This window comes from Ochlerotatus camptorhynchus, unplaced genomic scaffold, assembly GCF_037179485.1.
Source record: "Ochlerotatus camptorhynchus isolate MF236.1 unplaced genomic scaffold, CSIRO-AGI_Acam_v1.1 ptg000005l, whole genome shotgun sequence".
Classification (NCBI taxonomy): Eukaryota; Metazoa; Arthropoda; class Insecta; order Diptera; family Culicidae; genus Ochlerotatus; species Ochlerotatus camptorhynchus.
The window spans coordinates 1,152,687-1,179,309 of NW_027040497.1; the positions used below are offsets into that span (position 1 = coordinate 1,152,687).

General features: G+C 38.7%; 1 protein-coding gene across 4 annotated transcripts in view; it reads left to right on the forward strand.

The window, feature by feature from the left end:
- Positions 1-26,623, forward strand: part of TfAP-2 (transcription factor AP-2) — a 238,514-nt gene that overhangs the window by 57,827 nt on the left and 154,064 nt on the right. Inside the window, exon 2 of one of the 4 annotated variants that reach the window (XM_065238918.1) lies at positions 19,761-20,410. The exons of 2 other annotated variants lie outside the window; for them this stretch is intronic. In XM_065238918.1, coding sequence (XP_065094990.1) covers positions 20,366-20,410 — 45 coding nt within the window. In that variant the 5' untranslated portion in view covers positions 19,761-20,365. The remainder of the gene's footprint in view (positions 1-19,760; positions 20,411-26,623) is intronic. One more of the 4 variants, XM_065238893.1, reaches the window with a different exon arrangement.

Genomic DNA, 26,623 nt, shown 5'->3' on the forward strand with positions numbered 1-26,623 from the left:
CGGCGCACCGGCCCACACGGAAAATATCGTCCAAGCGTGGTGTCGGGAAAATTTGACTGATTTTCTCGATAAGACTTTGTGGCCTCCCAGCCAGTGATGGAAAAGTTCGCGAAAACTCACTATGACTCGTGAACTTTTCCCTTGGTGAACTTCGTGAAATATCGCGAACTTTTCCAACACTGCTCCCAGCTCCCCGGACCTTAATCCCCTGGACTTTTATGTATGGTCGTATATGCTGGTTATGCAGAGCGAATATCAAGTGAGCACTATGGACTCATTTCCAAGATCTGGGCCGAGATGCCGATGGACCAGGTGCGTGCCGCGTGCAGTTCTTTTGAGAAACGTCTCAAGCTCGTCAAATTTCTATTATTTCATCCTGATTTTCATGTCTGGACGTATGGTTGTTGATACTGGCTAATACAGCTCTGATTTAACAACTACTCAAAGTGCTCGAAGAGCACTTGATAGATGGCAGGCCCGAAGATCCACTTGGGACAAATTTGCCAAGAAGATGAAGAAAAATGATCCTGAATAAGTAGCTCAACGGTAAAATTTTAAATCTCTAAAAGCCGATTTTTTCCAAATGATGGATCTTTTCAATACTTCTCAACCCGTTCATTGTCTCCGTGATTAAAAATCCATCAGGTCAATAAATTCCGTCAATGATTCAATAAATTCTTTCCACCGCGATTGCTACCAAATTGGTGCAAATGATGAAGACAACTCCTGTTTGAATACCGGTAATAACACCCCTCCAACAAACAATAAAAAAAATCCTCCGCCAAATCGGAACGGTTCGACATAAATAATGAAAAATGCATCGAAAAAAAAAGGAAAAACGTAAACCTCCGCACAGGAATGCAAAAATGCAGGACACCACACTGGCAGGAATTTGAAGAATTATAATTCAAGGCTTGCACCGTCCTACCCATATTTTCGCTCGTTTTTACCTCCACTCCATGCTCCTCCGAAAAAAAACCTGTCTCTCAAGCTGTAATTTTCAACTAACATATTAGTTTGGCTACCGAAGTTACACTTCTTGTGCTGCTTCTGCTGAGCTTCTGTCTTATGATGGTCCCGTCCACATGCTGAGGATCATAATTGCACCCCACTGATAACGAACGTCTGTGTACGTTGTTGGTACGCCACTGTGTGGAGAGCAACTCGAACCACAACGACTCTGGCCCGGCGATCATCGTCAGCCGGTCATAATCCTTGCCCCGGTGGTACGAGTAAGGAATCCGCGAGCACGAGCCCTACCCGCTCTTGGAGGTTGTCAGGGACGGTGGCGACGACGGACGTGGTATGATTATGCTATCAACATCCAACTACAGAAGCTGCAAGGGAGTCTTGCACTCAGTCTCGGACCGCAGTCGTAAATGAAGAACGTATTGACTTCTGGTGAAGGCTTCGTGTGAGCTCAAGATCGCGTTGCACGTTCGGGTTAAAAAGCGTAATTTACCCCGCTGCGGCGATGCATGGGTCAGTTAAAGTAATGCACTGCTCAGCTCGACTCCGTACCTACGCTGAACTCTTCTGGGCAGATACGATAATTGCGGGAAATTAATCTAAATAAGGCAGTTATTTTCGTGTGCGCGCGGATCGATTATCGGATTTTACTGCGTGTGCTGTGCGCCTTTTGGAAGGATTTGAGCTGCAATTGACCTCACACACACGTGCGGTGGGTTCGATAATAGCAATTTGAAGCAACACGTCATAATTTTTGGCGGGATGCTTTGTAGCCACGATTGTAGCACGATGATTCGCTAGCGATTTTGTTTGCGAGAGTTTGAATAATACATCTTGACACTATGTGCGGAAAATTAGCTTCGCAGACTTAAAGTAAATCGCAGGGGCAATGCCCCAAGGCAGCGCCGCGCACCTCGCAAACAAACCAGCATAAATCCGCACATCAACTCCAATCAATCATCCTAGGGTTTGTGGTTTTGGAGTGCGCGGTGCAAAAACCGTACCAAATACGTGTAGGCCAAGCGTGCCCCGCGTTTGGCCATTTGGCTGTGGAGTGAACGATCTGAAAATTAGTTTTGTATTATTTGTTAAGCCATAATTATGTCATTAGGAAGTTGAACTAGTAGAATACCACCAGACACGGCCGGCGCTGGCTGGTGACTGAAAAGATCGGCACGGATTGTGGTTTGTTGTAACAGTTCCATTGTTGGCAGAAGGAAGAGCCCAACGAATGGAGAAATGTGGCATTAAAATGATATTAGCGTTCGAATGGTTAGATAGAACTTGGCTACGAAGAAACCGCTTATGGATGGATCTTACCAGATCCATTATGAATTACAAAGAACCAACTTCTAGTAGTTGAAGGAACGTGTTCACATCAAAACCATTGTTGGTGATTGTTGTCTCAATGAAGCTAGTTCAAAAAGACTCCGAATCTCAACTCCTTCACATTAATGAAGCTCTCGCGTTGTAGACTCACACAAGTCAACGAGAACCAATTGAGGTTGAAAGGTGCGCGCACGGGTCTGTTGTCTTGTGTGGTTTCATGCTGCTGGCTGCTCGGCTATCCACAAATCAGGTTCTGGTGTTCCGTCTCTAAATGTAGGCATACATGGTGGTGCACAACATACGGGTGAGCATAAATGATGGATGCTCTGGCGGGGTATTAAACTGAATGAACTGTGAAGAACGGGCGAGGAAGGAGTTTTCCAACCCCGCTGTGATTAAGGTTGGCGTCATGCTGAGAGGTGCGTGATGACAGCGCCGCCTCAATCTCAACCGAGAGGTGCGCCCACAACGGAAACTCTCTTGAATGAAGTTATCGGGGACGAATTTATGCTTGTGGTTCCGTTTTTTTAACTGCGAAGTGCAACGCTATTCCACTATTGCCATTTGATTTGGAAGATAATGGATCATCTTATATTTAATTCCAAATTGAAGAAACTATTTAAGATTCTTTGAACTACTAATTACCAGCACAGTAGATGGTGCAACTAAGCTGAAAGTCTAATTAATAAAGAAATATAATGTAAGCCAACCTGGTTCAACTAAATTCACGAGGGTTCAAACTACAAGGAAGATGTTCGTGAAAACCGTTCCTGGATGTTTAAATGCATCCATCTGTAATAGGTCAAGGTCTATTAAATGTCTTGTTGGTTACTTGGGTTGATCTAAATACCCTAAATACCGGACTGCATTTTGAACAGGTGGAAATGTTTTCTGAAAGCAAATTTCTCCTCATTTGAAACGTTCAGTTCATTGAAATAAATGTTTGATTCAAACATGATTAATTTTCATTGATTAACTATTAAACCTCTCGTGCCTTATTGGTTTCTGCCTAATAACTTGTCATCATAAACATATGTAGCCCCTCTCCTTTCCGAAACCTGGCCACGCCGTTGTTGCTAATGAGCCTTATGCATATCAGTTCGAATTGGATATGCTGTAACTAGCCGTTTAATTTACAGTTTGTTTAATTTAAAGCATTGGCGTAACTAAGAAAGAAACCTAGATTATGGGGGGAGGGAATTTTAGATTTCAGGAGAGCACTTATCGAATGCTGAGAATAATTCCATTGTAAATTTCAGGAGAATTCCTCGAGGAATTCGTGGGGAAAACTGAGCATGAGCAATGTGAAGAGAATTTTAAGATGAATTCATAGAGCATTCTGTCCATAATTTCTAGAGTATTCTGGAACAAAGTGTACAAAAATACTAGAGAGATTTCTAAACTTTTAACTTATGTGAAGTTTTTAAGAAAATTCTAAAAATAATTCTGTGAAAAATAAAGATATCAATTTCGATTCAAACATTCATAATTGTTCGAGATCCACAAAAACAATTAAGAGTTGAAACTAAGAAAAGATTTCATAATTTAAAATCTGCTGGATTTGTGGAAATAATTCGACGTTCGAGATTTTAAAAAAATAGTTCTTATCCTAATATTTCAAACATGAATAAATTATCAAGACTTTAGTATGTATCAAGTTTAAATTATTCAGAACTTTAAGAACTTAGATTAAGTAAAATTTACGATACATTTTGCTTAGTAAAAATATAAAAAAAAATTTACTCTTAGGGTGACACTTTTCATCCTTTGAAATAATACCAGTTAATTTAAAAAAATGCGCAACTCTATAATAGAACCTGTCTACGCTCATGGCCGCATATGTCTATTTTTTGTGTGTTGCCTGAAAATGTTATTTGCTAACTCATTATACAGTGAACTAATTGCAACTTGGTATTCCGGGGATCATCGAGTTGTGGAATTATGGAGTTATATAATAACAATCTCATAAGAAATCTCCATCACCGTGCCGATAAAAAAAATCAGTTAACTTGACTATTCGCTTTCTACTTCGATGACTGAGTGCTAGATTAGCAATATTGATGCATTAAATTAAAAGTTCAAAGATTAACTTTAGGATTGTATGTATCATTATTATGAAAATACAAATACAAAAACATAGCGGCACCGGTGGTTTAGTGGTAAGCGTGATAACTTCTCACCCCAGCAGGCCTGGGTTCAATCCTAGTCGGCGCCGCCAGGATGTTGTTGATATAATCGCAAATGATTGTGAATTGATCGATTGAATTACTTCTAGTCTGGTTTTCAACACTTTTCTGGGGCACCTGGAACATTTCTGGATTGTTCCTTTAGCCCTGAAAACTCTTTAGAACTGGTTTGATGTATCGCAAGATACATTTTTGTATGAATAAAAGGTACGTACCATTTTCCTAAGAACACCAGGAACATGATTGAATATGGCCTGGGTACGCAATAGGGGACCACCAGTTATCATGTATTTTTAAATTCCTTTGGTTTCAACATTAGATTAATACAACGCATAAGCACTGCCTTTGCCATACCGAGTTACAGAATCAAAATCACACTGCATAAAACATCGTCTTGTGGAAATATCGACTTACATGGACAAACTAAGCATCGCAGGATCCATCGAGTTCCAGAAAATCGAATTATGAAGAGTTGACTGTATTCTTCTCATGCAGGGATGTACAACATTTAAATAGGATTTCAAAAACTTCGAAGACTCCGGATCTTTTTTTTTCCAAATCTTGGATCATGAATTTTGTTTTCCAGAATTCTTGAAATTGTATGAATTCCTCCATAATTCTTATGAAATTCGATGTCTTTGGATTTTTCAAGAAATGCACAGAGCTAAGAATTCCCTCATAATTATATTATGATAGTATCTTGCATTTCGCTTCAATTCTTCACAGAACACTTTTGCAATTCTCATTAGAAAACTCATGTATTTCTATAAACAATGTTCTTCGAATTCTGCTTACTTCTCCGGATTTGCGAAGACTCCGGATCTTTCTTTCCAAATCTTGGATCAAGGATTTTGTTTTCCAAATTCTTGAAATTGTATGAATTCAGAAAAAAAAAACTATTTTAACAATGGTCTTCGAATGCTGACTAATTCTTGCAAGAATTCTCCAGAATTTCAATTCATGATAGTATTTAAATCTCCCTTGAATTTATTCTTAGAAATCCACGGTCTTTTTAAAAGTCAATTATTTTGATCATATATGATCTAAACACAACTTAAATGTTATGTTGACGCTAAAGTATCGTTCATTTTGATCAAACATAATACAGTGACTTACCGTTTTTGACAACAAACGATTTTTGTCTTCTTTGTTTTCAAGAAAATTCACACACTTCAGGGCCACCGACATTAGATCGTTTGCGTTGCGTTGACGAAAATTTGCCGGTGAGACAAAATATTTAGCTGTCACTTTGCCGAATCACGTCAGATCCGGATCCAATGTGGGTTTCCCTTTAGAAATAACTAAATTTGCACGTGACAGAATCCATCTTTTACATAAAGGATGAGACGTAAAAAACATGTCATGTGAAAATAAGTGCTCCGAGACCGAAAATTTTATTTTACTTTATGTTATGTGAAAATCGACGCTCGTCAGTTTCAGAGTACCTAAATTTTCAAGAATTTTTCGAAGTGTTCTAAGTGTAAGGCTTTGCATTTTTTATCTCACTAGACCATTCTAATAAGATCCTCTCTGCATGGTATTTAATAAGCAAGAGAAAGCGCTAACACAAATTTGAGGTATACATTGGCTGATGCGGTCTTGTTGCCAAAAACGGGAAAGCACTGTAATTTGTATAAATGTAACATTTAATTATAACACACAACAAAATGAAAAGCTGTGCACTACGGTATACCATTTATAATTAAGAAACCTTGGAAATCATTAAAGAATTAGTCTGGGATTCTCTTCAGAATTCAATAGAAAATTTCCTTGAAATTCTCCTCAACATTCCCTGAGTATTCTTCTAAAATGACCTTTGCATTTTTCCCAGAATACATACTCCCATTTCATTTAAATTCTTTTCAAAACTTGCTTGGAATTTGCCCCAAAAGACGTTTGGGATTCTTCTCAGAATTTCCGTAGAATTGCCCTCAGAATTCCATTGGGTTTCTTTTCAGAATCTCCTAGAATATCTTCTCCTTTGAAACTATCCTCAGAATTTGATTCCCTTGGAATTCTTCTCGGAATTCCATGAAAACTATCGTCCCTTTGAATCCTTTCCTAGATTTGTTTAAAGCTATCCTCAGTTATCCATTTAACTGGAATTATTTTTAACTGTTGTAATAGGGTGATTTTAAGCCATTTCTGCGCTAGTTCATTGCCATAAACTAATGAAAAAGAAGAGGAACCATTATTGTTAGTATTTCCTTAAAACTTTCCTCAGAATACCTATAAAATTAACCCCTTAATTTGGAGTTTATCCGAGAGTACAAAACAATTTCCATGGATCTCACATCAAGCTCAGAAAAGAAAAATCGAGGTAACGGCCAGAATAGAAAATTACCACCTAACCACATATTCGGGAAATCGTTCTAACCTTATATGATATGATGGCACCATTTCGGATATCTTTCATGTGTGTAACCCGTTTATTATGGAGCCAAAATCATCAATATTGAGAGAAATATCGTAATAATCAACATCGAGGAATGGAAAGTTGACTGTACTAAATAAGGTTAAGATAATTGAATGCTGCGCATCCAGACTTGCGTAATTTGATGCGCTGTTCATAATATACGTAAAGAGATAGGAGTGAGTTTTTACACTCTATACGTATTTGAAAAGGGAGCCTCATAGCCTAGTCAGTAAAGGCACGGTATTCGATTCCCGGTATGGTCGAGGGAATCTTTCGGGTTGGAAATTTTCTCGACTTCCCTGGGCATATAGTATGATTGTGTTTGCCACACAATATACATATTCATGCATTGGTATTGACATCGATAGCTCTCAATTAACTGACTCTTAATCCCTTAATGTTGTCTCTTAACTCTTAATCAACTGTTGAAGTGCATTTAGAAAACTAAGTTGAGAGCACGCAATAAGCTAATATGCACTAAGCAATTAGTTTGAAATGCGTATATGAAGAAGAAGAAGAATAATAATAATAAGAAGAAGACGTATTTGAAAAACACTGTTTGAACTACTACCAATGCAGGCTTAGGGGAAGTTTAAAATCACATAAAACCAGTCTACATAGATAGCTTCTAAATAAATTTTCAAAAGTCAAAAAATTAAATAATAAATTACATATTGTTAACAAATCTCTATTTAATTAAGCGGGGGGATTTTACCTATATCTGGCCTTCTTTAATAGATATATTCTCTCTCTCTCTCTCTCTCTCTCTCTCTCTCTCTCTCTCTCTCTCTCTCTCTCTCTCTCTCTCTCTCTCTCTCTCTCTCTCTCTCTCTCTCTCTCTCTCTTTCTTTGGCTACTTCTAGGTATTAACAGCAATACATACTTTGTTATTATTCGGGAAACCTTTTAATTTTGAATAGAAGTTGTGAAAACATCCAAAGGCAAATACAGAAAATATTTCAAAGCATGTTCTGAATTCTTCTACAAGAAAGTACTAAGATTTTCTGAAAATAGGTATTTTCAATCTTCGGAAGACTATTCTTGGATGAGCAATACGAAGTTTCTTATAAATTGTGAAGAAGAATTCTGGGAAACTATGAAATAATATTCAACGATCTTCTTAAAACTATTTCCGAGATGTTTATCTCTTTCCATTGTTTTCAAACCGATTGTAATCGTCATCAGGGATGACAAATCAATAATTTTATTATGATTATTAATTTATGATAAATATCCATCCAAAGAGCCAAAATCTTTCTGTTAAAATATTCCAGAATTTAACTTATTTTCAAAACTAGCCTTTTATCGAATACAACATATCAAGAAGACTGGCAACTTTGTCTGAATCCAAGCAACAGACACAGTAGCGCTGCGCTTGAGCAAACGTGGAAACCATGCATAGAAGAATGAGCAAGTACACAACCTCTATTCTGAGGATGGAACCTTTGCTATACAATTCGTTCGAAGCATTTACCTTTGAGCGGCAGATGACGCGATTCTGCCTGTCTCATACGTATGAGAAAATGGAAGAGTTGCCAGTCTTCTTGATATGCTGTCTTCGCTTTTATTCTATCCGGAATAACCTTGAGAGTTCTTCTCATGAGAATCTTTCGCAAGAAAACTGATCGTTTTCATCAAAAGTTTCCTCTTGAACTTTCAAAGCATTAAATACGATCTGGAATCTTCCGAAGACAAGTTTTGAGAATTTCAGAACAAAGCAAATCTGGGAGCTTTCCATCCTCCGGAATCTAATAAAGCTCTTTTTTTCCTTGATTTGTTTTCCATACTGAGTACCAATGCTACCGACACCAGGGTGACAGCTCCCACACCTGGACCCTTTTGACCCATCATCTTACGAACCGGGGACCAACGGCTTTACTTTCCTCCGACTGGGATTTAACTCAGGCCTTTTGGGGTGAGAGGCAATCACGCTTACCACTACACCCCTTGCGCTGCCAAACTTATAAAGCTAGTTTTGAAATCATTCTAAGGTATGTTTTTGGAACGCAACTTTGAGAATCGCTGAGAAGAACTCAGTCGGAGTTTTGCTGAAAGAAGGGATAAAAACTACTTTCGGAACGACATTTCATTTAGCACAGGGTTTAAAAGATCGTCGGTCTCTGTTTTGTATAAGGCTCAGTGGCCTAATGGTGACCGTTTTTGCTTCCTGAGCAAAACATCTTTTGGTCAATTCCAGACCCTTTACTTTATTAAAATGTCAGGTTTTTATTAAGTTATCAGGCTTTAAAATATCGCACCACTTTCAAAAGTGAACCCAGATCTAATTTGCCCATTAATAAAATCGTCTTTCCCGTGACAAACATCCTTCCACTGACAGCGCTTGCATGCAGATTTCATACCCGTCCCTTTGTAGTGTGCGGCCGACTCAACAGGCCGCAGACATCGATTAATGAACATTTTCAACTTTTGAGTGGACTCCCCTGATTTTTCAGTATAGATGTCACGCTGGAATTGATGATTCGTATTTTGGTGTGTTGACTAATCTGAGCTGAACTCCAAATGTTTCGTAACCTCGTGTAGACAGGCCAAGCCTTATTGACTCGTGCACCTTCTTGGTGTCATCTGTCGCTTTTTGGCTGCCAATAGAATTAAGCTTTCGACTTTCTAGTCTTCAAGGCACTTGTCTGAACTGATTCCAAAAACTTTTAGTTTTAATATTATACCTTCTATGATTGAGAGTGTCATTCAAGTGTCCGGTAAGGTTCGGGCAACTGAAAACCTTGGCAAAACATCCATACCCAAAGCTTATGACTACATTCATCAACCCATCCAACGCAAAGGCCCAGTCCATATTTCATAGCCACTTTGCGTTATTCAAAATCCTACGCACCCAGCTAATTGAACGATTACACTGGAACCCATGAAATATTCTCCTCCGAAAAAATTTAAATGAACTCGTAAATTTAAATTTGATTGTTTATATTCCATCTCTGGTCGTCGCGTCCCGTCCATCGTCGTTCATCGATGGGCCTCAGCATCGACTACCCTCGCAACGAGCACATAAATCATACAGGAACTATAACTCTTTCAGTATACGAGCGCCCCCTCGCACCGGCCGACCCAATCACTCCGGCTGCCGTTCTCGTGATCCATCTAACCCCACAGACCAGGGCCCCTCTAGCACTGCAACCGCACACAAGTTCATTGATTTTGCATTGAAGAATGACTCGTTTCTACCGACAGCAGCCGAATGGCACACATTCGAAAAATCTATATTTTAATGAGTTTCCTCGCATTTTTATTGCAATGGATTGTCTTTGCTCGCGCGGTCAGACTCGGTTCTGTCTGGTTCGTTCCGCAGTAGAGTGCGCGAGTGCCATGTTCGGTGTGTGTGCCAATGTGTGCTGTTGATTACGACGCGGCGCGCAGGATTCGTTCCGCACTGTCCTTCAGTCTCTCCCTTCATTCGCAAATGCTTTGCCGTGCTTGTTTTTAATAAACTATCCATTCCATTTCCAGTCAAAACGAACGAAAAGTTATATATTTTCGAAAATAAAAAAGTCATTAATTTCGTACTTCACATTTTAATAAGTTTTTCCATACACGTACCAACGTCGCCGTCGTCGTCTCGATGGCTGTTGTTCGCGATCCGCGACGTGGTGCGGTGTTCCATTTACAGCTGGACTCTAAAGTTCTGAATGTGGTGCCAGGTGAACTTTGGTACCGATTCCAATTTCGGTTCACCCTCTACCAGAATATGGTAGCAGGTTTCAACCTCGCTCCAAAAAATCTTGAATGAATCCCCTTCCACATCCTTGCCCTCCCTCTCATTCTACCTTTGCAAGAATTGAAAAAAATCACAGAACAGAACTGTTTATGAACAGGAAATTGTATTTTTAAATAGTTTTATTTTTATTGCAATATTTCTCTTCTCGCCATCGTGGTCTGGTCGGTGTTGCTGCTGCTGATGCTGCTGCTGGACCATTTATGAATGGTCAATTCTTTATGCTTCTTCAACAATTCGCACTGCTTTGCATCTCATAACTAAATGATGATTGTATCTACGGTGTGTCCCTGGTTGGGGATCAGGCAAAGAAGGGGAAGGTTATCTCCGGAACGCAAATGACCGAGCATGCGCACGCTTTACTGAACTTGAGTGCACAGTTGTTGGTTAGGTCATCGTACATCAACGAGACGGGCTGGAGGTTGGAACTGGTGCAAGGGTACAAGGGATGGCTCCTACTGACAGAGGATTCTTTAATTTTTGCCGTTTGTTTCATGTTTCCAGGCCATATTTCCATGTGTTGTGAAGGGATTCGTTATTATTTATATTCCTTAGTTGGAGCATCTGCGCGCTTCTTGGTCTTCTGTATCACAGGGAAGGATTTGAATGCGAGATTAGCAGTGCGGTTTGGTCAATGAACTGGGAAGTTATTCATCTGATAAACATGAGCGTTTGCACTGATTGGAACTTTTAGTATTTTCTACACATTGAACTACATGTTTGGATGTAGCATAAAATGGTAATAGTTTTCGACTTCATGTTTGCCTAGCGAGCAGACTGATATTCTTAGAATGTGTAAGGTTTTTTTAAGGGTATTTTGAACTTCTTAGAGGAGTAAAGTACAATGGATTCAGGGAATTTGGTGGAACGTCCCTGTTTAAACGTTAAACAGCATTAAGGTTCTACGCACCATCAGTGAAATATGTCTGCTTTTCCTTTTAATATTCTTCAATCATCACTGTCAATCCAAGTTCCCAAAAACTTCACCGTAGACGTAGCACCAAAATTTCCTTCATAAAATAGGTTCACTATCTATTCCATATCTCAGATTTATACACACTCAGAAAAAATTATGTAAATTTTGGTGCTTTGAGAGTGACTTTGAGTCATAACAAACGCGATATATAGCTCAATCAAACGTACTTTTCGTCTGGCAACGAAATGTGTAGTCTCGGAACACTTAATATTACATGACATGTTTGTTTACGTCTCATCTTTTATGTCAAAGATGGATTCCATCACGTGTTAAATTAGTTATTTCTAAGTTTGTAGAACACAGTCTTACCAGAAGTTCAGGGACCATCTCAGCAGTCAAGAGCAATTTATAAAAGTTAAAAACATCCTTTTATTTCTGAGAACTTTGTACAAACACGGATTTTTTTTTTTTTTTAGATTTTTAGCCTTAGGCTAGTCTCTAAATCTAAATCTCGGAAATCTTCTTGAAAGTAGATCCACAAGAAACACCGTAGAATTTTTGAAAACTTCTTAGATATTCATTGAACTTTCGGTATGCGACTAAGCAGACTTGAATGATTGGGACAACAGTGTTACATTTTGTCTGATGTTTCGATAGTGACTTTTCAACCAAAACCAGTCATTCAAAGGTTATATAAACGGTTATAGAACATGTGTGCTGCTTGGGTTCTGCAAATAATATAAGTGAATTTTATGAATTTCGCAGAAATTCAGGGAATTTCGATTATGTGTAGGGTTTTTTTCAATAACTAAATTAAGGTTTTTGAATTTCTGGCACTTTTTAGATATTCAGATGATATCTCCTTCTGTACTTCTCTAAATTTAGGAAAATTAATATAAATTCAGGGAACTTCGTAGAGCTTCAGAGAATTTTGACTTAATTTAGGGGGCTTTGAAAAAATTGTGAAAAACTACGTAGGATTGGGAACTTTACACAAATTTGAGAAACTTCGTGGAAGTTATGGAAACTTTGGATAGTTTAAGAAACATTATAAAAATTACTTCGTTTAGCTTGCAGACACTTCTTAAAACTTACAATAACTTCTTAAGACTTATAAGAAATCAGGAAATTCCAAAGCAACTCAGGAAACAGCTGAAAATCAACGATATTCTAAAAAGATCAGGGAACCTTCATAGGAATTCTGAGAAGTTTTTGGAAGTCAAGCGAAATATGTAGCAGATATGAGAAACTTCCTAAAACTTCGTTAAACTTCATAGAAGCGCTGGGATTTTTTAAAGCTGATTGAACTCCGTAAGAGTTCAACCAAAATTGTAGAAGCTCAGTGAACTTCGTTGAAGTTCAAGTAACTTTTTAGAAGCTCAGAAAGAATTGTAGAAATTCAGCATACTTCTTAGAACTTCGGAGTATGATATGTTAATTTAAGAACCTAGTTTCACCCAGATGTTTGGGAAAATTCGTAAAAAATGTTCAAGGTTTTTCCTTATTGTTGGAGAAGGTCATAGATGCTCTGAGATCTTGGTCAAATTGAAAGCACTTGAAAAAAAAAACCTATTGGAACTTGAAGGAAGTTGATGAATCTTCGTAGAAGTAGATGTTTTTATACAATAAGTAAACATTGTATACGTTCAAGGAACATTTGAGCACTTTTTCCGCCTGTCAGGTTTTTTTTTAGTGGTAAATGTTACCATCGCTATCTGCTAAGTATGATGCTAGTCATGCGCCGTAAATATTACGGATAAAGAGTGTCGGAATTTCATTAAATTCTTTATATGTAATTGTTTGTTAGAGTTCAAATAGTCCTTACATATCGTAATGCTCCGAAAGTTCTTCAGTGAAAGCCGAAAGGTCGAAAGCCAAAAGGTTGAAAGACAAAAGATCGAAAGACAAAAGGTCGAGAGACAAAAGGTCGAGAGACAAAAGGTCGAGAGACAAAAGGTCGAGAGACAAAAGGTCGAGAGACAAAAGGTCGAGAGACAAAAGGTCGAGAGACAAAAGGTCGAGAGACAAAAGGTCGAGAGACAAAAGGTCGAGAGACAAAAGGTCGAGAGACAAAAGGTCGAGAGACAAAAGGTCGAGAGACAAAAGGTCGAGAGACAAAAGGTCGAGAGACAAAAGGTCGAGAGACAAAAGGTCGAGAGACAAAAGGTCGAGAGACAAAAGGTCGAGAGACAAAAGGTCGAGAGACAAAAGGTCGAGAGACAAAAAGTCGAGAGACAAAAGATTGAGAGACAAAAGGTCGAGAGACAAAAGGTCGAGAGACAAAAGGTCGAGAGACAAAAGGTCGAGAGACAAAAGGTCGAGAGACAAAAGGTCGAGAGACAAAAGGTCGAGAGACAAAAGGTCGAGAGACAAAAGGTCGAGAGACAAAAGGTCGAGAGACAAAAGGTCGAGAGACAAAAGGTCGAGAGACAAAATGTCGAGAGACAAAAGGTCGAGAGACAAAAGGTCGAAAGACAAAAGGTCTAAAGACAAAAGGTCTAAAGACAAAAGGTCTAAAGACAAAAGGTCTAAAGACAAAAGGTCTAAAGACAAAAGGTCTAAAGACAAAAGGTCTAAAGACAAAAGGTCTAAAGACAAAAGGTCTAAAGACAAAAGGTCTAAAGACAAAAGGTCTAAAGACAAAAGGTCTAAAGACAAACGGTCTAAAGACAAAAGGTCTAAAGACAAAAGGTCGAGACCCAAAAGGTCGAGACCCAAAAGGTCGAGACCCAAAAGGTCGAGACCCAAAAGGTCGAGACCCAAAAGGTCGAGACCCAAAAGGTCGAGACCCAAAAGGTCGAGACCCAAAAGGTCGAGACCCAAAAGGTCGAGACCCAAAAGGTCGAGACCCAAAACGTCGAGAGACAAAAGGTCGAAAGACTAAATGTCGAAAGACAAAACGTCGAAAGACAAAAGGTCGAAAGATAAAAGGTTTAAGGGGCAAAGGTCTTATGGACAAAAGATCGAATGAAATTTATAAGGAGAAATAGTCGAATGGACAAAAGATCGAAATGGACTAAAGGTCGAATGTAAAAAAGGTCGAATGGAAAAATAGATGAATAGACAGATCTCGAATGGTCAAAATGTCGAATGAAATTTAATGGGAAAAAAGAACGAATGGAAAAATGGTCGAAAAAGAGAAAACATCGAACGAACAAAATGATGAAATGGACCCAAGGTCATGGTCAAGCACTTTAGGATGAAGTGTTCAATAGCTTTTATCTGTAAAAGAATTGCTAATGTTATAATGAAGGAGGCAACTCAAGATTAAGAAATAACTTTCGATAATTTCAGTTAGGTTGCTCAAATCCTAAGCTTGTCTCAGCATATTGCATTTCCGAACATTTAGTATTTTTTCTATTTTTTTATTCACTAAAAGTGATCAGACCTTTCGACATTTTCAACCTTTTGTCCATTTCAACGATTTGTCCCTTAAAATGTTATTCGGCCTTTTTTTCCTTCGACCTTTTGTCGATTTGACATTTTCTGTTTGACCTCTTGTCATACAACCTATTCTACTTTTTTATTAATATTTCGTTTTTATGGCTTTCTCAGTCTAGGGTAATTCAAACAGTTAGTTTTGCATTGCATTATTAATAATTACTTTATTTGTACAGGCGCAATCGAATAAACTTTACAGAGCCGAGTTATCATTTTTGTTTTATATTATTACTGTCTTATATTTCAAGTTAAAAGAGCAGGACCGAATACTCGCGGTTGTCTAACCTATTCTACTCAAGCATCCAAAGAATCCATAGAGCTCTCAAGTTCTAAACGTTGCAAAAAGACACCGGGTCCGAGTTACCGAGAGCCAGAATGGCTCGGAATTTTAGAAAAGGTCCCTGAGTTTTGTTGGAGGCGAACCAGCCCAAGGCTGAAAGCCTCCTTAATAAAGCTAAATAATAATAATAATCCCTGAGTTCAGAGAGTTCTGCCGGTTCTTAATGATTCAAAAGTTTTATAAGTCATGCAGCCGAGGAACTTATTGGTGTTTTTACAGAATCGGTATTGCTTGGAATTGTCAAGTTGAGTTCGAAAGTTTGATTCAGTTCCATTCTTTAGTTCGAAGATCATGTTTCTGCATTTCTACAGTTATGGTAGTCGAAGAGTTTTCTTAGAGTTTTCAGGAGCGTTTATGAAGATTGAAAGTTCCTAGAGGTACTGAAGATTTTCTAAAATTTAGTTTTATCAGATTACCAAAATCTTACGATTTTTAAGAGTTGCTGAAGATCCAAAAGTTCTTTTGAGGTTTCTTGTACATCGGTAAAAAAATACTGGAGATCTGATAGATGCTGGAAGTTCTGAAAGTTCTAGTGGAATTCTTCAAATGATCCTATCTGATTTGATCGATTCGCTTCATCGACTTTCACTTTCGTTAATAACTCTTATGCAAAAATATTCCCTGTTGTAGTTGACGTTATGATCGTTAGATAGCAGCTTCTTTTATCAAACTGTGTGACGGAAATAGCACGAAATGTGTTTGCTTAGCCACTATCAAAAGAGAAAGTCAATGAAGAGAATCGCTCAAAGCAGATTGGACCTTTTGAAGAATTCGTCTAGACTCTCAGAGTACCAAAATACCAAAATAGCTTTTCTCAGAATTTTCTGCAAATTGCCAGAGTTCTGAGAACTTCCAGGGGCTCCCCAAATTCTCAGAGTTCTGAGAGAATTGCAGCTCTTCTTGCAGTCACCAATGACGGCTTTAGGATTCCTGCAAAGCATAAATTACATAATTTGAGTACACCATAATATTACAGCTATACATTTTATGATGAGTAAAAGTCATTAGACCATAATATTTTGTAACGTAAAATTCTAGTTCTAGCAACGTTTTCAAGCTCAACACTCGTCAAAACCACCTGAAAAAAAACTTCTGGCAATGATTCTTACTAACTTTGGGTAGTTAGCGTTTGTGTTCCTAACTTGAGAAAGTTAGCGTTTGTGGTCCTAACTTGAGAAAGAGTAATCACTCCTTCACCTCATCATCAAGGCGTAATAGGAAAAAATCCCAGGTTACAATCCAACAGTTCTAGATAGAGCAGGAATTAGGGCGTAACAGCTTTTGTGAACAATGACTTCTATCGATGATTTCTTGGAATTCAAGCCACGTCCACGCAGGCCAACCTAACCATCCGATAGGAGAAGTCTTTCCCTACCCGATGAGGATGTTGGTTTGCGTGGGCGAGCCTTAAGTTTCTAGAAATCATCAAGAGAAGTTATTGTTAACAAAGCTGTTAGGTCCTTATTCCAGCTCTATCTAGAGTTGATCTTACTTAAAGAATGGCCCATATAGAATTGGAACAACGACAGTTTGCAATGCAAGCTTATTGCTTATCGCATATTAGCTTATTGCGTGCTCTCAACTTAGTGTTCTAGTTCCACAGTTATTAATTGAGAGCATTCGATGCCTGTACCTTTTTTGCATCAGCATAATTGTATGGCAAGTATAATCATACTCTTTGCCCGGGAAAATCACGAAATTTTCCAACCCGAAAATTTCTAGACTGGCCCGGGAATCGAACCCAGCCACCTCCAGCATTGTCTTGCTTTGTAGCTGTGCCTTTATCGACTGAGCTCAGGGAGTATTACGATCTTATATTAACATATTAATGATCTTTTTTCGGTTAAGTTCGAGTTGTATTTTATGTAGGTGTATTTCCAAGGGAAACCACAAAAAACATGTTCATCGCTATTTTGGACATTTTTCCGTTAAACCCGGCTAATCAACCTTCGTAATCCATTGTTTTGGTAATCTCAATGAACCATGTATTGCTTTGACTCGTAATTTTGATAACTTTACCCTTTAGCTACATCACCCCCTTCATAATTGTCTCAATCGGCACTGGCACTGGTGACAACTTTGTAGGTTGAGTTCTTTTGGAACAAGCTGGACCCCGTTGATCACGAAGCTAAAAGTTTCTAGTATGGATAATGCACCAAAATTCACATTCACTGACGGTTTACCGTTAGGATGTTGGCACAGAACAGAAAGGGAACTTCAAGAGATTTGGAGATTCTTTCATTTGAGAACCCAAGCGTACCTGGCGGTAGAAGGCAAGCTTTTGCTTGTAGTTATCATAGCTTTGATGGTGTGAGTGCCTATATATTTCAATAGAAAACCCATGTGAAACGCATCGCTTGCTGAATAGAACATTTTGCCACTTTTTGCTTCACTGATTCCTTTGCAGTTCGCTTTCTGTTCTATGATGTTGGGCTAGAGGCCCATGGCCCTAACTGACTAGACACAAATCACAAACCATCGGTAGTATGACTTCACTTCTACATTTAAAAATTACGGGTGGCGGATGATACACCCATTTGGGTTTTTTAAACTTAGTTTCTACAGAAGTTCAGGGACCTTCTTAGAAGTGATTGAAATTCATAGAAGCTATGACTTAAAATATTGATTTCAGGGAACTTTGTAGATTGTTGGGATTTTATTAAGTTCAGGGAATGTTTTATAACTTCAAGAAACCTTATAAATATTCAGAAAATTCGTAGCACTTTTAAGAATTTCATCACCTGCGTAGAAGTTCTGGAGATTTTCTAGAAGTGCAAAAAATGCTATAGGAGTTCAGCAATTATTGCAAAAGCTCAGCGAACTTCATAGAAATCCAGAGAATTTCTTAAAACATCAGTGAATTGCGTAGAAATGCAAATTATTTAGTAGAACTTCATCCAACTTTATAGGTATTTGTAGAAATTTGGGGAAGTTCGTTAAAATTTTGGCATTTTCCTTTACCTTAATTGAGTTACCTTAAACTATAGTGGTTTTGTAGATGTTCAAGTGAAATCGTAGAAATGCTTGAAATCTAATATAAATTCGGAGAGTTTAGATTTTTTTTTTGAGAACATCGTAAAATTGGGGAACATTTACAAGTTTGTGAATCGTTGCAGGAAACTCTATCAAATTGCCGGGACCTACTTTTGTCTTTAGCACTTCTTTATAAAAGTTATTTCAAATATTTTAGAGAATTGCATAAAATTTAATTTTTTTACAGAACTTCAGGGAACGTAATATAAACTAAATTAATAAAAGATAGAAATGCAGCTAGTTAAATTAAAAATCGATGAACTTCTCAAAACGTCTAGGCAAGGAATTATGTAGAAGTTCATGGAAGCTCGGCTAGATTTTCGAGAATAACGTGGAATTCAGGGAGTTTTGTAGATGGGAATATTGTAGAAATTCACATGATGTTCTGAGATCTTTGTCTAGTTTCCTGGAATAGTGAATGAGACGTAACATTTTTTTTACAAGTTCAGCAATCTTGATAAAAATGTAGCTTTGATTTATGTAAGCTGTGAAAAATCCGTAAAGGTGCAGAAAAAATCGTAGAAGTGGAGGCAACTTTCCAGCAATTCGCAGAACTTTCCACAAATTAAGGAAACTTTAAAGAAGCTCAGAGATAAGTTAAATGGATTGGGAAGAAGTTCAAGGAGCTTTATTTGAGTTCATGGTATTTAATTAAAGAATCTTTGTAGAAGTACAAGAATGTTTCATATAAGTTTTATAGAACTTTGTTGATATCCATGGATTTTCAATATACTTTCAAAAAAGTTCTCGGGATGTTTTCCAAAGACTTGAAAAATGAAAAGGTTTATTCAAAATTATTCTGAACATCAGAAACACTTCTTCACAGAAATTCAAATGTTTTCAAAATTAAGACATATTTTCAAAATGAATGAAACGATTTTTGATTTTGAGAAATTGAAAGTCGCAGCAGTTTTTATTTTAGATAATCAGGAAGTTTTGGAATTATCCGGTATTTATTTCTCAAATTTTGTGCGGTGGCCCATCTATAGCCCAGAGGCCCCTTATTTACGCCAATGATGAATCACTCTACAAAAACGATAACGATAAAATCCCCTTGAAAAAGATAGAAGTCACTATCGAAACGTCGGGAAACATATCAAAGCAAGCGTGTGATTTCATACTGAGAATTCATTGCCGAATAAGGCCTTGAAATGTATGACAATATAATCGAAAAGACTGTCCAAGTAATAAACTGATTATAGTCCTTGCACATTTCCCTAGCATCGACCTTAACAACCTTCACTTGACTGGCGGCCTTCAGAATCCCATTACCGTCACCGTACCAACCTGTTATCATATTCGCTCCCCATCCCCATAATAACAGTAATCACCGCTAATCCTTCCAAATAACCACCTTTGCTAACTAAGTATTTTGTTTGTTCTAGGTAAGACGGCAATGAAAGCTTAATTTTCGCACCTTCCGCTTCTCTTGATCCCGGGCGCGATTTTCCACCCCATCTGATGAACTGACCGTTCATCGTGTTGCTACAGCACCTATACCTTACCCAACCCAGTGATGCTGCTCTTTATGTTGCTGCGTACCGAGCGGATATTACTGCTGCTAACCAAGTACATAATAGGGTAGCTCTCGCAAATGATAATCACTGTAATCTTCCATTGCTGCGGATTAAATATCTGCGCTAATACTCTCGGCGGTGAAGAGTGAAGAAACGAACGAGAGAACGCGTGCTCTCGTCAGAAGAAACACCGAACAAGACAAGTTCCAAAACAGCAACAACGTTGGCAGTATAAATTTAGAGAGAGAGCGAGTAGCAACATATCTACGAATCGACTGAAAAAAAAACAACATAACACAAACCGAAACATACCGACCTACCACGCATAAACGACCGAACGAACGAAAACTGAACAAGAAAGAGAGTGAGAGAGTGCGTCAAACTTTAACGAAACGGTACTAAAGGTGGCCAAAGCAAACTCACGCTACAGCGGCGGCGGCGGCGGCACCACCACCGTCGGAAGCACCGGCGGTATGACGTTTCGTTGTGTTCCTTCGTACGATGCCAGCGCTCAATGGGTAAGTGTGAAGCTTTTTTGAATTAGATATACATGCGGAGAAACGGCGGACGGAATGGAATGGCATGGTCCCATGGAGAAAAAGTTCCGTCCGCTTTCTTGGGCGGTTTGAGCTGAAAATCGGAAGATGTCTCTGTTGGTGGGTGGGAGTGAATCGAATCAATCTCGCCGGATGGAAGCGTATCGTGGTGTGCAATGCTTGATTAATTGATACGTTGTAGGACAAGGATATAACAAAATGATATGCAAAGAAATAACGCAGCTGCTAGAATATGACGTGTCACATCGCGTTTATAACTCTTTTCGTTAAAAACTTTTAATAAACTTCGTAATAATGCATTGTAATGTGCATAAATAGAAAGTAAACATGATTTACTTTGCTGTAACGAATAGTTACGAACACAGTCACCTAAAAATAGTGATTTTTTGACTGCAACTTTTCATAAAAAATTTCAGATATATAAAAATCTTTTGATATTACTCAGATAATCTCAAACATATTTTACAAGCTTTGTCTGAAGAAAATAATAAAAGTTGTTGAAAAGTCACGGTGAATGTTCAATGGATTATTTACAATTTATTTAGTGCCTTCTCATTTATCAGTGTATTATTCCCTCGTCCTGTAGTTGACGAATCAAAAAAATCAATTTTAGTCTTTTAATGTGCAAACAACCGCTGTATTACCTGTGCAAAAGTGTTGGATTAACGGGTAACAATTTAAAAAAAAAATAAAAGCTAACTTGAACAAACACCGCGGACGTCATCTGATATGACCCACAGCTTCGTTTAAAACAAGGTGTTTATGATGTCCTGGATTATTCCACACAATCGTCAATAGCCCCCTCAGCAGGAACTCAATTGAATCATAATCGCACACATATCCGCCCCGTCGTACGTATATACTCCCTATCTGATCTTCAGTGACATTACTTTAATCGCCGAAAAAAAAACCCTCGTTTCACCGGCCATCAGAAAGCCCATTTCGATTGGGATCTTTATTGATTGCTGCGCTTGCTGCCGAACCTGATCACGAGTGACAGTCACTATCCTACGGTTCTCTCCAATCGTAACGCCACCACCAACTGTCACGTCCCATGCTGATTCTTGCTGGCTTTTGGAAGACACAGCCAAAATCATGCACCACGCTCATTTAGATCGGAAATCGTTAAAATTACGTGATTTATCGGTAATTATCGCCGACTTTATCGGTGTGAGTGTGGAATTTACAACACACCGAGGACAGTTCCGACCCACAAAATTCGATTAATCAATCGATGAGTGCTGTCCAGCAATTTCTCCCGTTGCTAGTGATTCCAGTCTCTTATCGATTGTCCACCATGTGGTCGCATAAAGATCGCAATCGAAAATCCAGTCCTTCTCCGACCCAGGTACACCACAAGGAATCCGAACTCCCCAGACAGCGACATCAGGTTCCGCACCAAGGCAAGATTGTAGCGAAATTTCTGGCGAAACAAAAAAAAAAACAGTTAGCAAGCGCCCAACACACATGCTCACTGTCAGTCAGTCAGTCAGTCAGCCCCCGAAAATGGGGTTAACTAAAAGGAGTAGTAAATAATTTTAAATGTGCTAGTAAATTAGCTTTTATGAGCCCGTTCCTTCAGGTTTCGTGGCGAGTAGGTCTGTTTTAATGGGAAGTCGCCTCGACTTGTCCGTTTTTATGCGTGTGACATCCCCGCTTTCGTCGTCCGAAAATCGCGAGCATCCGCGTGTTAGTTCAGCAAGTAGGAAGGTAGTAAGTGAAACATTCTCGTAAAATTTCCGCAAATTGAAGATTAACTCTCCGGCGGGAGCAGGAGCGGGAGTAGAGTCAAGCTCTGGGGCTGCTCATTACAGCACAGGCAGCGTAGCAGTGCCAAAAGTAGCTGTCAGGTACGTCACCTTACGGTGCGCGATTCGTGTTGGTTCGGTGCGGACTGAATGATGGGTTTAATGGTGAGCGTTGTTGTCAGAAAGTGACATTTGCGACATAAAATCTGTTGGTCGGTTGATCGTAAAGAGGGTGGTTAGATGGGGGGGGGGGGGGAGGGATGGAATTGGACGTCGTCTTCAGAAATAAGCATGATCTCAGGGAGATACGGTTTTAGCATTTTACCGAGATGAGATAATGTTTTTGAGCGAGGTTAGTAATTATCACATGAGTGTAGTTCTTGGCAGCATTTGCGCAACGGTTGTGTTAATCACAAAGTCTTAACTTGTTGGGAGTAAGTTGTTTAGGCACCGTTATATAGACTGAGACCAGTGCTGCAAAATCCCGACTATTACGAAATGAAAATGATCTTCAAGAGATGCAGTGGCTTTTGCGAGCCCATAAATTGAACAGTCTTTAAGGCCCTTTAAAACCTACATGAATAGCAAAAATTAAAATTAAAATGTTCTGGAAAAAAAACACCTTTTATTACTATGCGAATCTTTTTATTTGATGAGTAAATATATGAGATTTTGACGAAGGTTTGTGTGATTCTCACAATCTCAAATCTTAATTCATCTTGTGGCGATTTTACAAATAATGTAGGAAGAAAGCCATCTTGAGATGATATGAAATTATCTTTAAAAAATCTTTATTTTTTCGTATAATGTACAGTGCTGTTCGATATAACTCCAAGGATGCTCTAAGGAAACCGCGGCAAGCTGTGGATTTGAAAAAGCTACCAAAAGCTTGCAAAATCTTCAAGTTTGACACCCATGTTTTGATATGATTCCGGTCATGTCCCAAATTGGGAAGATCGAAGTGTGCTCTGCTTCTGTAAGGACGTGAAAAATGTCCGAGTGTCAAATTTTAGGCTTCATTTTTTCTGTGATTGTTTTTCTAATCGCGTTTTAGCCCGAAACAATATGCCACTCGATAACATTGTTCTAGAAAAGAACTTTAGTGCAAAGAAAGTACAAGTGATTGGCAAGCTAGCCCGATGATTTTGATTGGAGGCGGATTGTGCAAGAGATTCTTTGTAGATCCGATGGAATGGTTTGATGTGTTGAGCTAGAATTAGGAGATGCAACAGTCTTCCAAGTTTTTGTTTCACGGGCAAACCATCGTTCATTTGGTGAGTTAGTTCCTGATTCTATATTCACCTGTTTCGGCCGCTTACGTGCTGTATTTTGATGAGAAATCAAATGTCGAGCGCGATATTGTCAAAAGTTGGGAACGACTGGGTATGGCCCAAGTTTCAACATAGATTTACCAATTGATTCATTCGGCAAGAGAGTCGTCCTAGCCCTTTTTTCTGGTTTTAGACGTTTGATGTTTTGTTTTTGAAATTTCATGTGCTCATGATTTGCCTGAAGAATATTTGAACTAGTTTGGAAATAACCCGAAAAAGTCTTGGAAGTGTCTTTGGTTCAACAGTAGTGCAGCCGAACAGTGAGAGTGCAACATTATGAAACTGGCTGAGATCGTCCCTTTATTTTCATTTATATATTCTTATATTTTTTCATATATTTTCATTCTATTACTCTCTACTGAAATCTAGTTCTCACCTGTTTGTGTTCAGCGTTGGAAAATTTTACGAGGTTTTATGAAGCACATAAAAGGAAAAGTTCGCGAGTCATTGGCCCTTATTACCGATGTCACTTCACGGTGAAGTGACAACTTGTCACTCACGGTGAAGTGATTTCCATTTGATTTACATGGCAATCACTTCACCGTGAGTGACATCTGGTCACTTCACTTCGGTTTTCACCGTGAAGTGACACCCGAAATACGGGCCATTGTGAGTTTTAGCGAACTTATCCTGTAGATTGATTAGAGACCCGCTTTTTCTCAAGAGAAGTTAGAACTAGGGTTCCTTCCTCCATTTCCTTTCTTTTACGGCATTTTATTCAATTTTTCTCTTTTCAGAAAGCGAGTAATGGCGCTATAACCATAAGCCATATGGGCTATAGGACAAAAGTTAATTCTCATGTCCCAACCACTCGAGGAAAATTGAGCATCACTTAACTTTTTTAGATTAGTTGCTCCCAACGACCAATCATTTATAAATAACAATACAGCGTAACGTACGGTACGAGATGTCCACGTTTCTTCCATTTATTGGATTCTGAAGCATCGTGTTTTAATCTTTGATTTTAACAGGCCCGATGTTTCTGAATCATCTTGCCCCTTAAATGCTGCACAGTAGGCCTTGCCGTTTTGTTATATTTTGCGCATCTCTGATGTTTAAAATATACCAAATAGGCAAGAAAAAGGATGGAGGTATATCTTATTATGCTTTCAGAGTATATGTATTATGCTTTCATGAACTAGCTGTGTTTGTGTTAGTTTAGATTAGATTAGATTCCGGTCATGTCCCAAATTGGCCATTTCCCATGGGGAACCCAGAACCTGCTGCAGGATGGCCATTGTGACGCTGAAAACGATTCTGGAGATATCGCTCTAAATAATCATGGGGATTGATACCCATACTGACTGGATTCAAAAATTCAGGAAATGGCCAGATTTCTATTGTGTCTCAACAGATCTTGGATCTGTAGCCAGCATTGAATTCAGAATTGGTCACAATCGTCAACTTTAACATGCTGTAACTTTGTAGTCTTATGATCAATTGAGCTGAACCCTTAGTCATAGAACTACAAATACGTTCAATTTTACGATTACAATATATCAAATTTTTGGAAGAACCTGCTGGAAAGTGAGATGCTATTTTTATTTTATTTCTGCATCAACAGGCTCGTGGCCCCAATGACGGTAAGTTTATACTACTGACTGTCATGTACATAATAAAACATATAGTAAAATCTAACAACTACTCGTTACGATTTGTTCTCCAAGAAAATAGAGCGGTAAATTTTCGTTGCAGTAACTCACGTGACATGTGAAAGTCAAACACAGATGCAACTCGGTTGAATAATCTTTGAAGACCGATGATAGCGCTATGCTAGCCGTAGTTAGTTATAATAAGTGGTAATCGAAGCATCTGGTTGACCTTGGCTGCACATTTATGTTTATTTGTTCCAATAAAGCTGGGCAATCAACTCGATTCTGCAGAACATCAGCGACAAAAAAAATAGCACTTAGAGTGTCGCGACGAGTGTTGAGAGATTCTAGGTGTATTAATGAACAACGTTCCTACTGGGGGGCAGATTAAAAGGTTTACGCCACGGTAATCGCCGAAGTGCGTAGCGAATGAATCTGCGTTGAATTGACTCGATTCGTTCAACTCCTTTATGATAAAAAGGGTTGCAAACAGCTGCACCATATTCTAATGTAGATCGTACTAGGGAATAGTAAAACAATTTAAGGTAGTACACGTCAGTGAAATCCTTAGCTATCCGAAAGATAAACCCCAAAGATCTGGAGGCTTCGTCTACCATGAATGAAATGTGCTGTTTGAACGTCAGTTGTGAGTCCAAGATAATACCCATGTGCTCCACGTGAATTACTCGTTCAATTGAATTTCCCAGGAGTGTGTAATTGAACTTTAAGGGCTCATTTTTGCGAGAGAAGGTGATTGTCAAGCACTTGTTAGGATCTACTGTCATTCAAGTCACACCAGTCACTGAATCTATCAATCTGATTTAGTAGAAGTATAGCGCCAGCATGCGTTCGAATCTTGAGAAAAATCTTCAGATCATCAGCGAATGACAAACGAGGTGTCTCTAGCACAAAGTTCACATCGTTGAAACAAATTAAGAAAATTATTGGCCCAAGGTGACTTCCTTGAAGAATACCTGAAGTTGCTGGGAAAGCGATCGAATTGCAATCCGTTCGATAAGATACGACTGGAACCAAGATAGTTGATATCCATTAATCCCTAGCCGTTCCAATTTAGCTATGGTGATAGCGTGGTTGTTCTTGTCAAATGCTACTGATAGGTCGATGTAGATTGCATTGGTCGGATGTCGCTCAACTAGGCTTCTTGTAACGTACGAGATGAAACATAGCAGGTTAGTAGTCGTTGATCGGTTGGAAACGAATCCGTGTTGGTTTTCCTGGATATACTGCTTACAGTGCGATAACAGTGGCTCCATAACAACTAATTCGAAGAGTTTTGAGATAGCGCACAGCGAGGTGATTTCACGGTAGTTGTCTACATCCTTCTTGTCTCCTTTCTTATGAACTGGATACATTTGTGTGCTTTCTGCAGATCGGGAAGATTCCAGTGCTCAAAGACAATCCGAAGAGATGATTCCAGCTCAATTTTGAGATTTTAAATTTTATACTTCTCAAAATTCAAACAATTCCCAACCAATAACCAAC